Raw genomic sequence first — 13,867 nt, 5'->3', positions numbered from 1 at the left:
GTGGCGCTTCTGTTCTCTACAGTTGGGTTCTTGTGCAACATTGGGTCAGGCATTTATTTGGTTTTTACCAATATGAGAGATTTCCTATGGGAAGTATCATTAAATTTTATCAGGATCAAGACCTCAGTTCTTTATAACTCTCTTTTTTTTCTGATTTAAGAACAGGGCAAAAAGCTGAGGAGAAGGGGACAGGAAAGAAGGCTATAATGTCAAAGAATGAAATTATGCAATTACATGAGCTTGCTATATGTGTAATTGGCATGAGCTTTCCGTTATCTTATTTTGTTTATTCTTATATAAAAATCATTAGTTTCTCTTTCCATGGTGTAAAGCAAATATCAAATCAAAACTTAAAAATTCCACTGTGCTTTAAAGGAGGGTGAGTTATGAATGAGAGTTGAAGCAGTCTGAGGCAGTGATATAACCTGCTCTGAAACCTACCTGTTTTCCCAGCGCTGTAAAACTATTGCTGTTTAAAGTTCAAGCAGAATAGGTCTTTGTCTATTTCTCTTACTCTCCCCTAAATCCAAGAGGATTTTAAACCTGATCTGGAAAACTTATTTCTGGTGATACATTACTTTCAGATAAAACTGTCTCTTCTTTCTGTTCCTTCTCTTTTCTTCCTCTCCTTCCTTTTGCTCCTCTTGTGTATGTTAGGAGCTTAGCTTGGTCATTCATGTTCTCCTGGAGTTCTGCAGATGCAACTCTTATAAACTAGTGTACACATTGATGACATTATAAAATAACTGAACTCTTAACCATTTCTGTTAAGGCAATATAAATAATTCCTTCAGAACATGTGGAACCAGTGAGTAAAGATTTTAAAGTTGTTTATTGTTTTATTTTGCTCGTCTGCATGTTTAGACAAAGATGGGAGAATTAAAAGTGGAGACATAAATAAACTGTTCTGATTGTGTGTTGGAGGGGTAGTTTAAATAACAGTAGAACATTTTTTTCTCAGCTTCTAAAACTCCAGATTTTTTTGAGAAACTGTAAACATAATGAACATTTCTTATACTTAGATCAATTCAGAACCTACTACCTTGCAGTATTATCCTCCAAATCAAATCATGCTCTTGACTTTGCTGCCTGTCACTTCACAGATTTTTTTTCTGCCTCTGTTCCACCAAGGTTCCACTGCAGCTGAGGAAGCTTTGGAGGGCACATATTCAGGCAGACACCCATTACATATTGCTACAAGTATTTGGGATTATTTTCAGCAGTCTTGGAGTTCACAGTGACAGCCACACAACCATTTTTAAATTAAAGCTGCTTGAATAATTGTGTGCAAGCCCAGATCTGTGCAACAAAAGTAGATTTAACTTATAGTGTACAGGAACCTTTTCAGGATACCTTAAATATCTCTGTAGCAAAAAGCACCTCTGAACACTGTTTCACACTTCCAGAACTTCTGTAACATTTTAAAGTCCCACTAAATGAATTTTTAGGATGTCCTAGAAGAAGGAGGATTTTTCAAGATGGCACCTTAATGAAATATACATTTTTAACACTGATGATGCAAACAATTCAATTAGGGTTTGTGCAACATTTGCTTTTGGTGTTTTGACGATAATTTTTTTTGGAAATAAAGAGAGCTCTTTTGAGCTGTCTATTAGAACTAATTTGGTTTTAAAGGGCAGTTTGCAAAAAATCAAACAATGCTTAGGGGGTGCTGAGATAGCTCTGGTTTGTCTGTAGTCTGTAACCATACAATTCTAGAAAATGGGGTTGAAATCGAGAATTGCTATATATGGAAGTTGTTTTTAACTTGGTGTCCATTTTGAATTGACCAAAAAATCATTATTCAACTAAACACAATTACCAGTCATCTTAACAGGAGGCAATAGGAGAAATGCAAGTTGTGGGACAGATTTTAAGATCACACAAAATAAAGTTGCTGCAGTTGAAACAGAGGTGGATTGCTGGGTGAGTTGTGTTTTTCTTCATTTTGGAGAGAAATAATTGGGGGGAAAAAGCCAGAGGAACACCACAAATATTGCATTATAACCAGATACACTCACTTAGCAGTGTAGCCCTTCAGTGTAGAAAGAGTCATTGTTGAAAATGGAGTGTTGACATTGTGTTTCAGGCCAACAGCATGGTAACTGACTATTCTAACAAATTAATCTAATCATCTTCCTTGCAGCTGATCCATAAGATGATGTATTTTTAGACTCTTTTATCTCATTAGTGATTATTGCAAATCCTCCAAAATCTGTCAGAACTCCAAATTGCTGGCTTCCTTGAGTTTGTCAATAATTCTGTGTTGACAAAGCATATTTAAAAGTTTTGAATCTTTAAATTCCAAAAGGCTAGGTAGGAGCTTGGTCTTACAGCCCAACCCAACATCAATTTGTTTCTCTTTTTAGAACTCAGTTTATGAATTTTATACTTTGGCATTGGTTTTCCTAGGTAAATTTGTTTTTCTGCATTGCCTTCTTATTTTCACTTTGTGTAGTTTTCATTGTTTGCTAATTAGGTCCACTGAGGTTTCCAAATGTCAGCATCATGTAATTCTTCTAGTCACTGTCAGGTCTTCCTCAGCAGCTTGCAAACATTTGTTCTTTGAAGAATCCCTCCCTTCCAAAATAGTCTTTGTGCTTGCCCTAAATCCAAAAGTCTGTGTGGTTCTTAAGAATAAGCTACAAACTCCATATTCTTGAGTGTTTTCTAGAACTGTGATGGAAGATTAGAATGGTAGTAAGCTCTCAATTTTGTTGTGTAAGCTGAATTAATTGGATTAAAATTTCTTTTTCCGTTGTACATCTCCTGATAGACTTTAAATTGATTATTTTAGACTAGTATTAACAGCAACAATTTTGCTTTTTTTCTTTTTTTAATTGGCGGAAGCTAATGAAACAATGCTGAATTTAAATCTTTGTGTTGATATGTAACCAATCTAGATAGACTCAATTATTTCTTATTTAAAATAGACACAGTGCAACACTTTTTGTTAAGTTTGAATCTTTTCCTTAAACTTTTCGGCAGAGACACCAAATTTTTCCAGCCAATACTTTTGTATTTTAATTCTGCAAAGGTGTTAAACCTTCCCCCTGGCCAGGTGTCCGTGATGATGATGGCATAATGAAAACTCCTTACTAGCTACTTTCCTATCCATCAGTCAATTATATCTTTCTTTTTTCCCCCTTAGATCTAACATTTTCTGTCGTTTACCAATACTAGGCCTTACTATACTTACTATACTTACTATACTATACTATACTTACAATACTAGGCTTTAGTGGGCCATACAACTACCTTGATAATCTTATAATTTCCCTTCTAATTTTTGTAGTTTCTTGACAACATTTAAATGTAAATATAAAAGCTAATGACTGAAATTTCAAGGACAAGTAACCACTCATTTTAATTTGAATGTGGAAAATACAGCTAAATTTCCCAACTTTGAAAATCAATCTTTTTCACTGTCTAAAATTCCAAAAGTTCCTGTGTGTATGTAACTGTTCCAGATTTTAAGAAATGAAATCACCTAGAAATTCTGATCATCAGTCTTCTGCTTCCCATCCATCTCAGACACTTTATCTTGAGAAAGTCTCCTGTGTTCTAACTAGCTGATAATTTAGAAATGTCTGCTGTTTCCTGACCACACTTTGAATAGCTTTAGGTAGGATTATCAACTGCTTTAATTTCTATTAAAATTAAACAACCAAGAAAAGTCAAATAAAGAACATTTTTATAAATCTGTATTCATAGGTCCAAAAAGGTATTTTTATTAACAAGTAAGTGTGGGGAGTGATGCAGTTTTAGTTGATACATAGTTCAAAAGAATAGAAAATAACTGGGAGAACAATTCTTGCCACAGCAGTCCTGAAATATGAGAAAAATTTATTATCACCAATATTTAATTTAAAGATATTTACTTTGTAGTTGTGTAATACCAGCAAATTCCCAATATTGGTATTTTACTGTGTGTGGACCAACAATGCAGCCTTGTCAGAAATGACAGGAGTTGTTAGGAGCATCATGTTGTTCATGCACAGTGATTCTTTAGCGTGCTCAGACTGTTGCTTTAGGCTGGAATGGTCATTTATTTAAAATAATAATATCCCATAATCTTCAGTGCAAGGAAGTGCAGATTCTTATGGGAAGCCTTCTCTGTTGGCAGAGGTGCAAAACCTAAAATCTGTGGGGAAAAAAACAACTCTCAGCAGAGTAACACAGAGCTCTGGCACCAATCCTCTGAGCTGGCCCTGGGAGGAATTGCATTTGTATTGTGAACATTAGTACCATTTCTGGGATAAAATGCATTTCTTTTCCACTTTTGAATAATTTACCCTTTTCTTTTAGAGAGAAGGCAATACTGCCAAAATAGTGTGAGCATAATCTGCTGCAATTAGACAGCCTGTGCAGTGCGCCCAGTGGAAACCTTACATCATTTTAGAAATTCTGAGGCTGCTTAAAAGAGCCTTACAAATAATGTTATGAGTTATAAAAATAGTTCAGTGCAGAGTTTTTTCACACTCTGGTCTGCCTTCCTCCCATTGCTTTCCAGCCCCATTTGTTCCATACATCTTGACAGTAACTCCTCCTTTTGGAAGCAGGGAGATGTTCAGGTGATTTCTGTTCTGAAGATGGATGCAGGTCCCATACTGGATTTTGGAGAAGTTGTTACTGCCCAGTATACTCTTTATAAGGCAGCAAAACGGGGAAGGGCTGTTGTATTGTGCACAGAACAAAGCATTCCTGGCATGAGAAATGGAGTTGCATGTTCACAGTGTGTACCCTGCAAGTCATTTTTTGGCACTTTACAACTTTAAATAGCAATTTTTCAGGGATCTCTGACTTGGTGCTTTATATGGCCCTCATCACAATTGTTCTCAGAGCAACTGGAGAGCAATTATTCTTCTCGTACTTTTGCATGGGATAGAAAATTTGTATCTCCGTTTCAGAGAGGCTTAAGGCTGAATATACATTGATCATTTGTCCAGTCTGTCATCATGGGCTTAGAGAAAGTCCACAAGCACTGATGCAGGCCAGGGTGGGATAGATGCCCTTTTTTCTGATCTTTGCATTGTCCATCTCACCTCCAGATCTGCTGGCTGCCATATCAGGCAGGGACTAAGAACTTCTGAATTGGATTTGTATTGAAATAATAATTCTTTCATAATTTTTTCTAAAGCTGATCTCACTTGCATACTCCTCTTTGGGTGTGCCTGTGGGGATTGAACTCTGAAGAAGGCTAATTTTCCTAGTTTCTATGGAGGTTCACACCTCAATTTCTTACCTGATGGAATTTATATTAAATGTGCATTTCAGTAATCACATTAGGAAAAAATTTTATAAGCATTTTTACTTCAAATTCTTGTTTTCATGGACTACATCTTCTTTGTGTACTTGGACAATGCAAATACTTCAGAGGAAGGTGTGATGTTCACTCTTATGCCACCTGATTCATTAGCAGGATCTTTCCATCTTAATCCTACAATCGGTTTCTTTCCACTTCTCTCTATAGGAAATTATTTTATTGGAATTGCTGAGTAAGGAAACCTCAAGTTATAGTAGAATTTTATTTATGCTGGAGAAATTAATGCCAGCTAATAGTGTTGTTTCTTGTTCTGTTTTTCTTTGGTATTTGATTTTTGGTAATTGGCCCAACTTGTGTCCTACTGTGGGAGCTTGGCAGAGAGAGAGAGGGATAAAGAACGGAGAGAAAGATTTGTAGGTGTCAGAGACAGCTTGTGTATGTGCCTGCATGCATATGTGAGCTGGCAGAAACCAGGGCTGTGTGGATTTTAACTGTTTAAATAATACTGTACATTAATCTTCAGCTAGCTGAGGATGTGACCCAAGAAATGCAAAGGAAATATTTCCAGGTGCTCCAGCAGTGTTTGATTTCTAGGCAGGGGTGATCAGGATGCATTTACTTCCCAAGATGCCTTGTCCATGCAAGGGTGAATCATGCAAGGCTCAGTTGACTCATGGATGGAAAAAATGGAGTTAGCACAACTCAAAATGGCAAGGATTTGTGGTCACAAGTGGAAAACAAAATGTACATTTACACAACAAATGTAGGCAGTGAAGTATTTTGTGTTCAGTCCCTTTTATAATGGGGAAGAGAGGACTTGACTTTTTTAAGAAAAGGAAACTTGAACATGAAAGCCAATATATTGTCATTCTACCTCTAGCTGAGTTCTTGCCTGATCTGGTAAATTAAATGGGTAAGTGCATGTGATATTATTAGAGAAAAACTAGGCAAGAGAGGACAGAGCATTTTAATTGCTCAGAGGAACTCTTCCTCCTGAGTCAGAAGTAAAGCTGTGCCTCTCCATGCTGTCAATGGCAATATGGTGTTGGTTACTTACCCTTTGAAGAGCATCTAATGCAGAAGTTGTGATGATCAGTGGTTATTAGAAACCAAAATGACCTTTATTTAGGACAAGTGATTTGGCTGCATCCAGTTTTTGGTAAGTGCTTTACATCTATTCTAGTTTTTCTTCTAGTTCCAAATGGATGTGTTGTGTGGTGAGGGGTTGTTGTTGTTGTTGTTTTGGTTTCTTTCCATGAATCTGTTAGCTGGTGGTGCTTTCTATAATATTTTGAGTTCCAGCTGAAAGATAGTTTAATTAAAGTAATGGAGAGAAAGCCTGATGTGGAGATGGGTATTTGATACTGAAAGGCATCTGTAGAGAAGAAACTAAGTTTGTTCAAAAGTATTTCTTTTATAAGGGTACTATGAATTGGAAATACTCTTTTCTTCTAGTTAAAATGGAAAACCACTTGAAAGGAAATACCCATGGTGCTTCAAGCTTCACAAATAGTATTGCATGCATGTGATGTTAGGTGGCTACTCGGTTATGGTGAGAATCTACAGCCCTGGGTTTGCACCTAGGGCTTGGTATTCCAGGTGTTCACATCTGTGCATGTTAGAGTGGTTCAGTTCTTTGGGTTGTGGCAGTTTCTGCAGTGGTTCTGAGGAGTGTTTTGGGACTCTGCATCTCTTGTTTAACATGGCAGCTCGGAGAGTCCAGATAGGTTTAACATGTGCTGCATTCAGTTCGCATTTCATTTTAGAGGAGTCGTTTTCTCTCTCTGCGGAGGCTTCAATTACAGAGGGCCAAATGACAGGCGTAATTAAGCCAAGTGGTGGGATACCAGCGGAGCACTCCGGCGTTTCCACCAAGGATTTTGCAAATCCTAGCTTGATTAATCTCTTTAAACATCTGTGCATCCTCCGCTCTGTGCAGCTCGCCCCTGGCTCCCTCTCCCTTCCTCCGCCTGCCGTGCCCGCCCGCGGGGGCTCCCGCACACCCATCCAGCGGCTCCGTGCTCCTTGGAATGCGGCTCCCACTCCCGTTCCGCGGCGGCACGGCGGGGCAGAGCCCGCAGCGCGGCTCGGAGCGGTGCCGGTGCCGGTCCCCGCCGCTCCCCGCTCGGTGCCCGCTCCCCCAGGCAGCAGCCGGCTCCAGCTCGCCTCCTTGACGTCATGTCTGTGCCGAGGCTCCGGCAGGCGCAGTGGAGGCAGCAGGCAGCGTGTTAAACTTTCACAGCGAGTCCGGCGTTCTCGCAGCGCCGTGCGAGAGCGGGGAGCTGCGTGCAGCCGCAGCTGGAACATCTGGAAGCGTTCAGGGTGTCTGTCTGTCTGTCGGCGAGAGGCAGAGAGCGGGCGGCGAGCGCGCTGTGAGGGAGGGGAGGGAGTGAGGGGCTGGGACTGTGCTCTCTTCCTCTGCAGAAACAGCTCCCTGCCAACACAACGCGCTCAGAATGGCTTTGAAGAGGAGGAGCAGCGGCGTTTGAACATCTCCCCCCTTTTTTTTTTTTGCCTCGTCCTCCTGTTGTTAATCTTATAGTTGGTGGATTTTAAAAAGACATTTAACCCTCAGAGGTTTGTCCTGGATGCTTTTGCTTTTTTTCCTTTCCCCCCCACCCCTCCTCTCGTTTCCCCCCTTCCTGTTCTTTTTTATGGTTTAACAGCCAGAGGTGCTGTGCTAAATTCTTGGAAGGGGCCCGGATGTACTGAGGATGCATTGCAATCTCACTAAAGGAGGCAGTAGTGGAAAGGATCAGTTTTTGGTGTTTGATGCAATAATGGGAATCAGGTAATAATAAAAGGGGAAAATCTGCAGCTCCATTCTTCCTTGAATTTTACCAAGCCGATTTTTGGAGGGATTATTCTGGACTCGTTTTAAATGGTCAATGAAAACAAGAGGATGTACATTCCAGAAGAAAACCATCAAGGTAAGCCTGAGATTTACCTCCGAGGACCTAGCAACCGTTCCCTCCCCTGCCCTTTGTCCCTTCTCTCCCGGCTCGGCTCCGCCGCCGCCACGGGTAGAGGACAGCCTGTGACACCGGGCTCCATTGGGAGCGCAAGGCTCCCCTCGGCCGGGCGTGCTCCGGGGGAACCCGCAGCCCCTCACAGAGCTGCTGCTGCTGCTTAGCACAGCCCGGGCACAGAAAAGTTGCTTTGAGTCGCCGTGGTCGCCGTGTCGGGTTCGGGGCTCGGAGGGGCTGCGGGCCGGGGCTCGGGGCTCGGCCGCTTCTCCGTGTCCAGCGAGGATTCACTCGCAGGGCCGCCGCAATTCGGGGATCTTGCCCATTAACCTCCTCCCGGCGCCCCTAAGCTCCGTCTGGGAACGGCTTCCCAAGGCACCGGGAGAGGAGCCCTTCCCTTCTCTTACGCTATTTCCAATCTCTCGCACGAAAGGGGAGGGGGAAGGCAGAATTATCTGTTTACACACATGTGCACCATACATGCGCTCATGCCGAGAGAGCCAGGGACACCGGGGGTGCCTGTATTGAAATGAAAGTTGGGTTTTACTCGGGGCGCTGATTGCTCGCCCAGCTGCTCGCAGGATCGCCTGCATCATGGACACCAAGCCGTGTGCTGTTGCTCCTCGGCGTTTAGCAAATGCCCCCCGCTATTCCCTGTAGTAAAACTTTGTTTGTCCAAACTCCAGAAGCCTTCCCCCGCCCCCGCCCAACCCCGATGTGCCGTTCCTGAAGTTATTTTTATCCCGTTACCTGCATGGTGTCACCCCGTCCCCTCCCTCCCTTCCCTCCATCCCTGGCTGCACACACACTCACACACACACGTCGGTGTTGCAGAGCAGACAGAGCCATTTCCTCCCCATGGGCGAGGGAAGAGCAGCACGGCTCTTGGGGTGTCTCTGTGCCCACCTCAGAACCCCCAGCCCCGGCCAACTTCTCCCTCATCGCCCCCTCTGCTTCCCCAGGACGGCCACAACTTCCCTGCCGGCAAACGCGTTTGTCATCGGGCATCCAACACCTGCTCCGGGGCCGAGCCTGCCCCGCCGAGCCCCAGGAACCCCCGAACACCTGGGAGGGGCAGCAGCGCTGTGGCAGCCCTCCATGGTGGAAGGTAGTGGGGTTTAGACATAACACCACCCTCCTTATGATTAAACGCAGATTGAAAGGAATAAAAACCAGCCAGCACCCGCAGCCCAAAGCACTCCATCGAAATGAGGTGGGAGGGGAAAGGAAGCAGCCCCTGATCCGGAGTGCTCCTTGCAAGTGGGAGCCGGTCTGCAGCACATGCATTCAGCAGGCATAATTGGGCTGCTCTTCCTGGTCCAGCGCTGATAAAGTGGATGAAGAGCTCAGCCTCCATAGCAATATGCCAACGCTATGGCAACCTAAATCCAGCTCCCTCCTTATCAGCTGCAGTGATTATATAATTGGAGGAACAGTTTTGCATCTGTCTCTTGATGCGGGTTGTCATTACTCCCAGGTGAAAGAGCGACTTGTAAAGCAAACAGAAAATCAGCCAGGTGGAAGAGAGTTCTGTTCCCTGATAGTGCTTGGGTTGCCATTTATTTACAATCTATTTTTATTTTATGCAAACAGCACCTGAAAGGTTAAATTGATCAGTAGTCAAGAAAACTTGGTGGTGAGGAGATGGGAGCAAACCAATCACGAGGTGGAATGGAGCCATTAAAGCAGCCACAGATTTGCAGTTGCAAGGTAGTGATGGGAGGGGGGTGGAAGATGAAGCCAGCTCTGGGATCCTGGTCTGCTCCTCTCTTCTGACATGCAAGGCTGATTTAGATCAGTCCTTGCTCTTGTGCTGGCAGCAAGGTTCCAGGTTCTTGGTGGTGCAAGGCAAATTTGGATGTCTGTTCTTGAGGTGTGACTGGTGTGAGCAGGCCTCTGCTGGCAGCTGCTGCCTGGTATCAGGTCTGATATCAGCCAGCCCACCTGAGCTCACACTCAGCTGCCTGGGCAGCAGGGCAGCTGCTCCAACAGGGCTCACTCAAGGTAAATAAATAAATAAATAAAATGTAGGGAGGCCATTAGTTACATTGTGAGGGCTGTGGTGGAGAGGAATTGTGTTTGAAAGGGCTTTGTTGGCTTCTTATCTGCCAGTTTGGGTAGGTTTGTAATAATACTGGTTTTTACACTTCTGGATGTGACTAGGTATCCTGAAAATCTTTGGCCTAAAGTAAGAATTTCCTGGGGTTTTTTTTTTTTGGATGCTAAGCCTGCTGTGCTTTCATTACAGCCTCCCATTGCACAAAGGCAAGTAAATAGTGTGTTATTTGTTGATGCTGAGACACAATGCTCATTTTTTTTCGCTACACAATGGAGTATTTTTTTTAATCGCAATTATTCCTTGATACAGCTTATGTTTATCTAGAAAATGACAAAACCCCACCCAAGAAGCGCCAGCAAAAGCTTCCCAAACTCACTACATCACAACCCGTGCACATGTGGGACTGGGTGGGATCCTTGAGGGGCATCTTTAGCGCGTTCCCTCTTAACGCTGTTGAAAACTTGATCCTTTGAAATGAGACGGAAAACGGGTGTGCAAACCCACGTGTTGCAGCCCCTGGAGGGAGGGAGGGAGCGGAACGGCGTGGCCGGAGCTGCTCGGACCCGCTTTAAATTCACCGCTCGCTGCCACCTGCGGCAGGGAGGGAGCCCAGGGCTCCGCGGACGTTTTGCTGAGGTTTTGCTGAGGTTTTGCTGAGGTTTTTCTGAGATTTTCAGCCCCACGGAGGGGAGGGAGGGCAGCGGGGTCCCGCAGCCTCTCCCGGAAGGTGGCACTGCAGGGCTGCGCAGCCCGGGATGCTGCGGCCAGCCCCGCTCTCCATCACCGCCTATCCCGGGATAAAATTCATCCGTGCTGAAAAACCCCCGCTAGGTCATTTATTCTGTGCTGTAATGATCCTCTGAGTGAAAAGCCATTTTTGCTGAACTACCCTGCCTCCAATTTCAGATAATGCCTTTGGGCTTTGTCCTTATTGCATATTTTGAAGAGATTTCTACCTGCTGCTTGTAGAAAGAGAACCCCCTCAGGTATTTGTCAACCATAATTAGGTCTTCTTGCAACCTCCTTTCCTAACCTGCACATACCCTGTTCTTGAAATGTTTCCCTGTAAGACACTTTTCATAGTCCTTGTATCTCCTGTATCTGTTAAATTAAGAACTAATTAGTATACCCTTTATTTCTCAGAAGCCTATTGATAGCGAGAGGGTCAAGCCACCAGCATAGTCCCTGATGCATTTTCTGACCTGAAATGAGGGTCAAACCCACAAATATTCCTCTTAACTTTGCAGGTATAAATAGAGATGATCGTGTACACACTTCACAGCTGATTTCAGTTGGAGAGCTGAAATCTGTCTCATGCTGTGCTGCAAAGCAAAACCATTGGCTATAGGCACTAGAATTTATTGGATGTTTGCTTTAATTTTCTGCTCTATTTTCAGAATATCAATTTTGTTTCCTGTTTGTTTTTGGGGCAATGCCTTCACGTGTAGGAGAAGCCACGCTCTTTCCATGGTGACAAAGTGACCATATTAGCAAACTTTGTCGTCATTTTTGAGTATTTTCTCCTGTGTTTTTGCTTTGCTGTAAGGCTTGGTCAGAGTGGGCATTAGTCATGGGGCATAAAGAATATATCTATGTAGTCTGTAACAGCTTATCTTCAGGGTTTTGGAGAAAAAGTCTGAATCACTGTTTAAAGATTCAGCACTAGAATTCCAACCTCCCCTGATTTAACAATAAGCATTTGTATTTATGAGGTATTCTCTTCTGCCTCAAAGTACTTGGAACTTTTGATTGATGTGAAGCATTTAATTCAATATAATTTTAAATAGCAGTGTAATATAAAAATACTTAACATAGTAAGTAACAGTACTTAAACATTCTGCATCATACAGTGCACTGCATTTATTTGTGAAAGTTGCCAGTAGAGCCTCCAGGAAGGTATTTAAGTGCTTTCAAGCATTTTCTATCCTTAAAAGGAGTATTTAAGTGTCCTGCAAAAGGCATGGAATTTAAAGTATAAGCTTTTGAAGGTTTTCTTTGACATTATCTCCAGTCACAGAGACCAGTTTTGGCTAGGCCATCATCAGTGTTCCTGCTGAGGGGATCAGCCTGGAGTTTGCACTGCTGTCCTGAGCACTTACCTGGTGTGCTGTCTGCAGCCAAGGCCCCTTGAACCCCCTTTGGCTTGCATTTCTGATGTGTTTTTGGGGTTACATGTGAGTAATTCACTATAGCAGACATGACACAGCCTTGCCATGTGGAATTAATTTATCCCACTGAGATACTTACTTTGAATTCTTTGTCCTCATCTTTTTGTTTTGTTTCCTCCAAACACTTCAGAGAACGTGCTCTGTGACTGCAGTGCTGCCATATGTACTCAGTTTTGGCTTATTTTCTTCCAGTTTTGTGGAAAATGGTTCTGCATCCATGCTTGAAATAGGGTTTACCGGAATGGCAGTCACTCTTAAATTTACTTCTTGTGTGTGTTTTCATTGTGGCCGTCAACTTGCTGAGAGGTATCTTGTTGTCTTGTTTAACCCTTTCTGGGAAATAATGAAAGGAACAGAGTCATTCAAGTTCAGCAACAGCAAATAAATAAAAGAGCTCCTCTGAGCAAGTGTTCTCTGAATTTATTGACTATCAACCAGCATAACAGATGTGACTGTGTGCAGTAAAATTCTCTCTTAAATTATTGAGCACTACGAATCTGATCAACACCAAAGAAAGCTTTTACCAGTGGCAGATATATGATTTACAAAACATAATGTTATTAAATGGTTCAATTGCCTATCTTTTTTTTTTTGAAGACTGTATACAAACCCAGTATATTTTTTGTCAATCATTTGTCCGAAACACTGGTTTTATTTAGATACTGGGGATGATAGGAATTTGAGAGCAAGTGTGTTCATTAACATGTTTATTACTGGATTTCAGCATCATTAATTTTAAAAAGAAAATGCAATTAAGGGTTCAGACATGTTGGTGGGTGGCCACTGAACGCTCTTCCTGATAGTTCATCTATTACCTAACATAGAATTGGCATTTTTTCTTGGTAATAATACCAATGAAAGTTAAGAAAAATACCATTTTTAGAAATTTTCTGATTTATTGCAGTAAAAGCATCATTGTGTATTTAAGCTTTGTCAAACTTTTATTTTCTCAGTTTTTATTTGTTTATTTTTTTTTAATGAGAGAGGAAGTGCCGGTCAGTCTTGAGGGCAGTGATGGGCTCATGGTGCTCCTGCCAGAGAGCAGGTGTGGGTTCAGTGGTGGATTTGTCCTGTTGGGATCTCTGATATCCAGTAGTGAGGTTTCATATCACAGAGGCAACTGTTGCTATTGCTGGGTTGTTGTGAAATACATCAGGTTGCAGTTGATAATACATATAAACCTTTTTCTGAAAGAAAAGGAAGAATTATGGAAGAGTTTCTGTCAGTTTCTGTGGATTTCTCATAATCATGAGAATGGAACAAACTTTAAGAACTGGTGATGGTTTCAGGATAAGTCCATTCCAGCTGGAGGAGTCACAGGGGTCTCTGTACCATGTATAGAGATTTCCAGAACAAAAGACATGGCTGAATTTCCTCCGGAAACCCAAACACAACATTAAGGATTGTG

The 13,867-nt window shown here is 42.5% G+C and overlaps 1 protein-coding gene across 8 annotated transcripts in view; it reads left to right on the top strand.

The window, feature by feature from the left end:
- The window catches only part of CACNA1C (calcium voltage-gated channel subunit alpha1 C), a 451,825-nt gene that overhangs the window by 34,199 nt on the left and 403,759 nt on the right, over positions 1–13,867 (top strand). Inside the window, exon 1 of one of the 8 annotated variants that reach the window (XM_074540174.1) lies at positions 7,403–8,196. The exons of the other annotated variants lie outside the window; for them this stretch is intronic. Coding sequence (XP_074396275.1) covers positions 8,148–8,196 — 49 coding nt within the window. The 5' untranslated portion in view covers positions 7,403–8,147. Of the gene's footprint in view, positions 1–7,402; positions 8,197–13,867 lie in introns of those variants that run through there. 8 annotated transcript variants of the gene reach the window in all.

This window comes from Zonotrichia albicollis, chromosome 4 (assembly GCF_047830755.1).
Source record: "Zonotrichia albicollis isolate bZonAlb1 chromosome 4, bZonAlb1.hap1, whole genome shotgun sequence".
Classification (NCBI taxonomy): Eukaryota; Metazoa; Chordata; class Aves; order Passeriformes; family Passerellidae; genus Zonotrichia; species Zonotrichia albicollis.
Note: the sequence above shows the minus strand (reverse complement) of the source record. Positions and strands in the feature narration are given on the sequence as shown.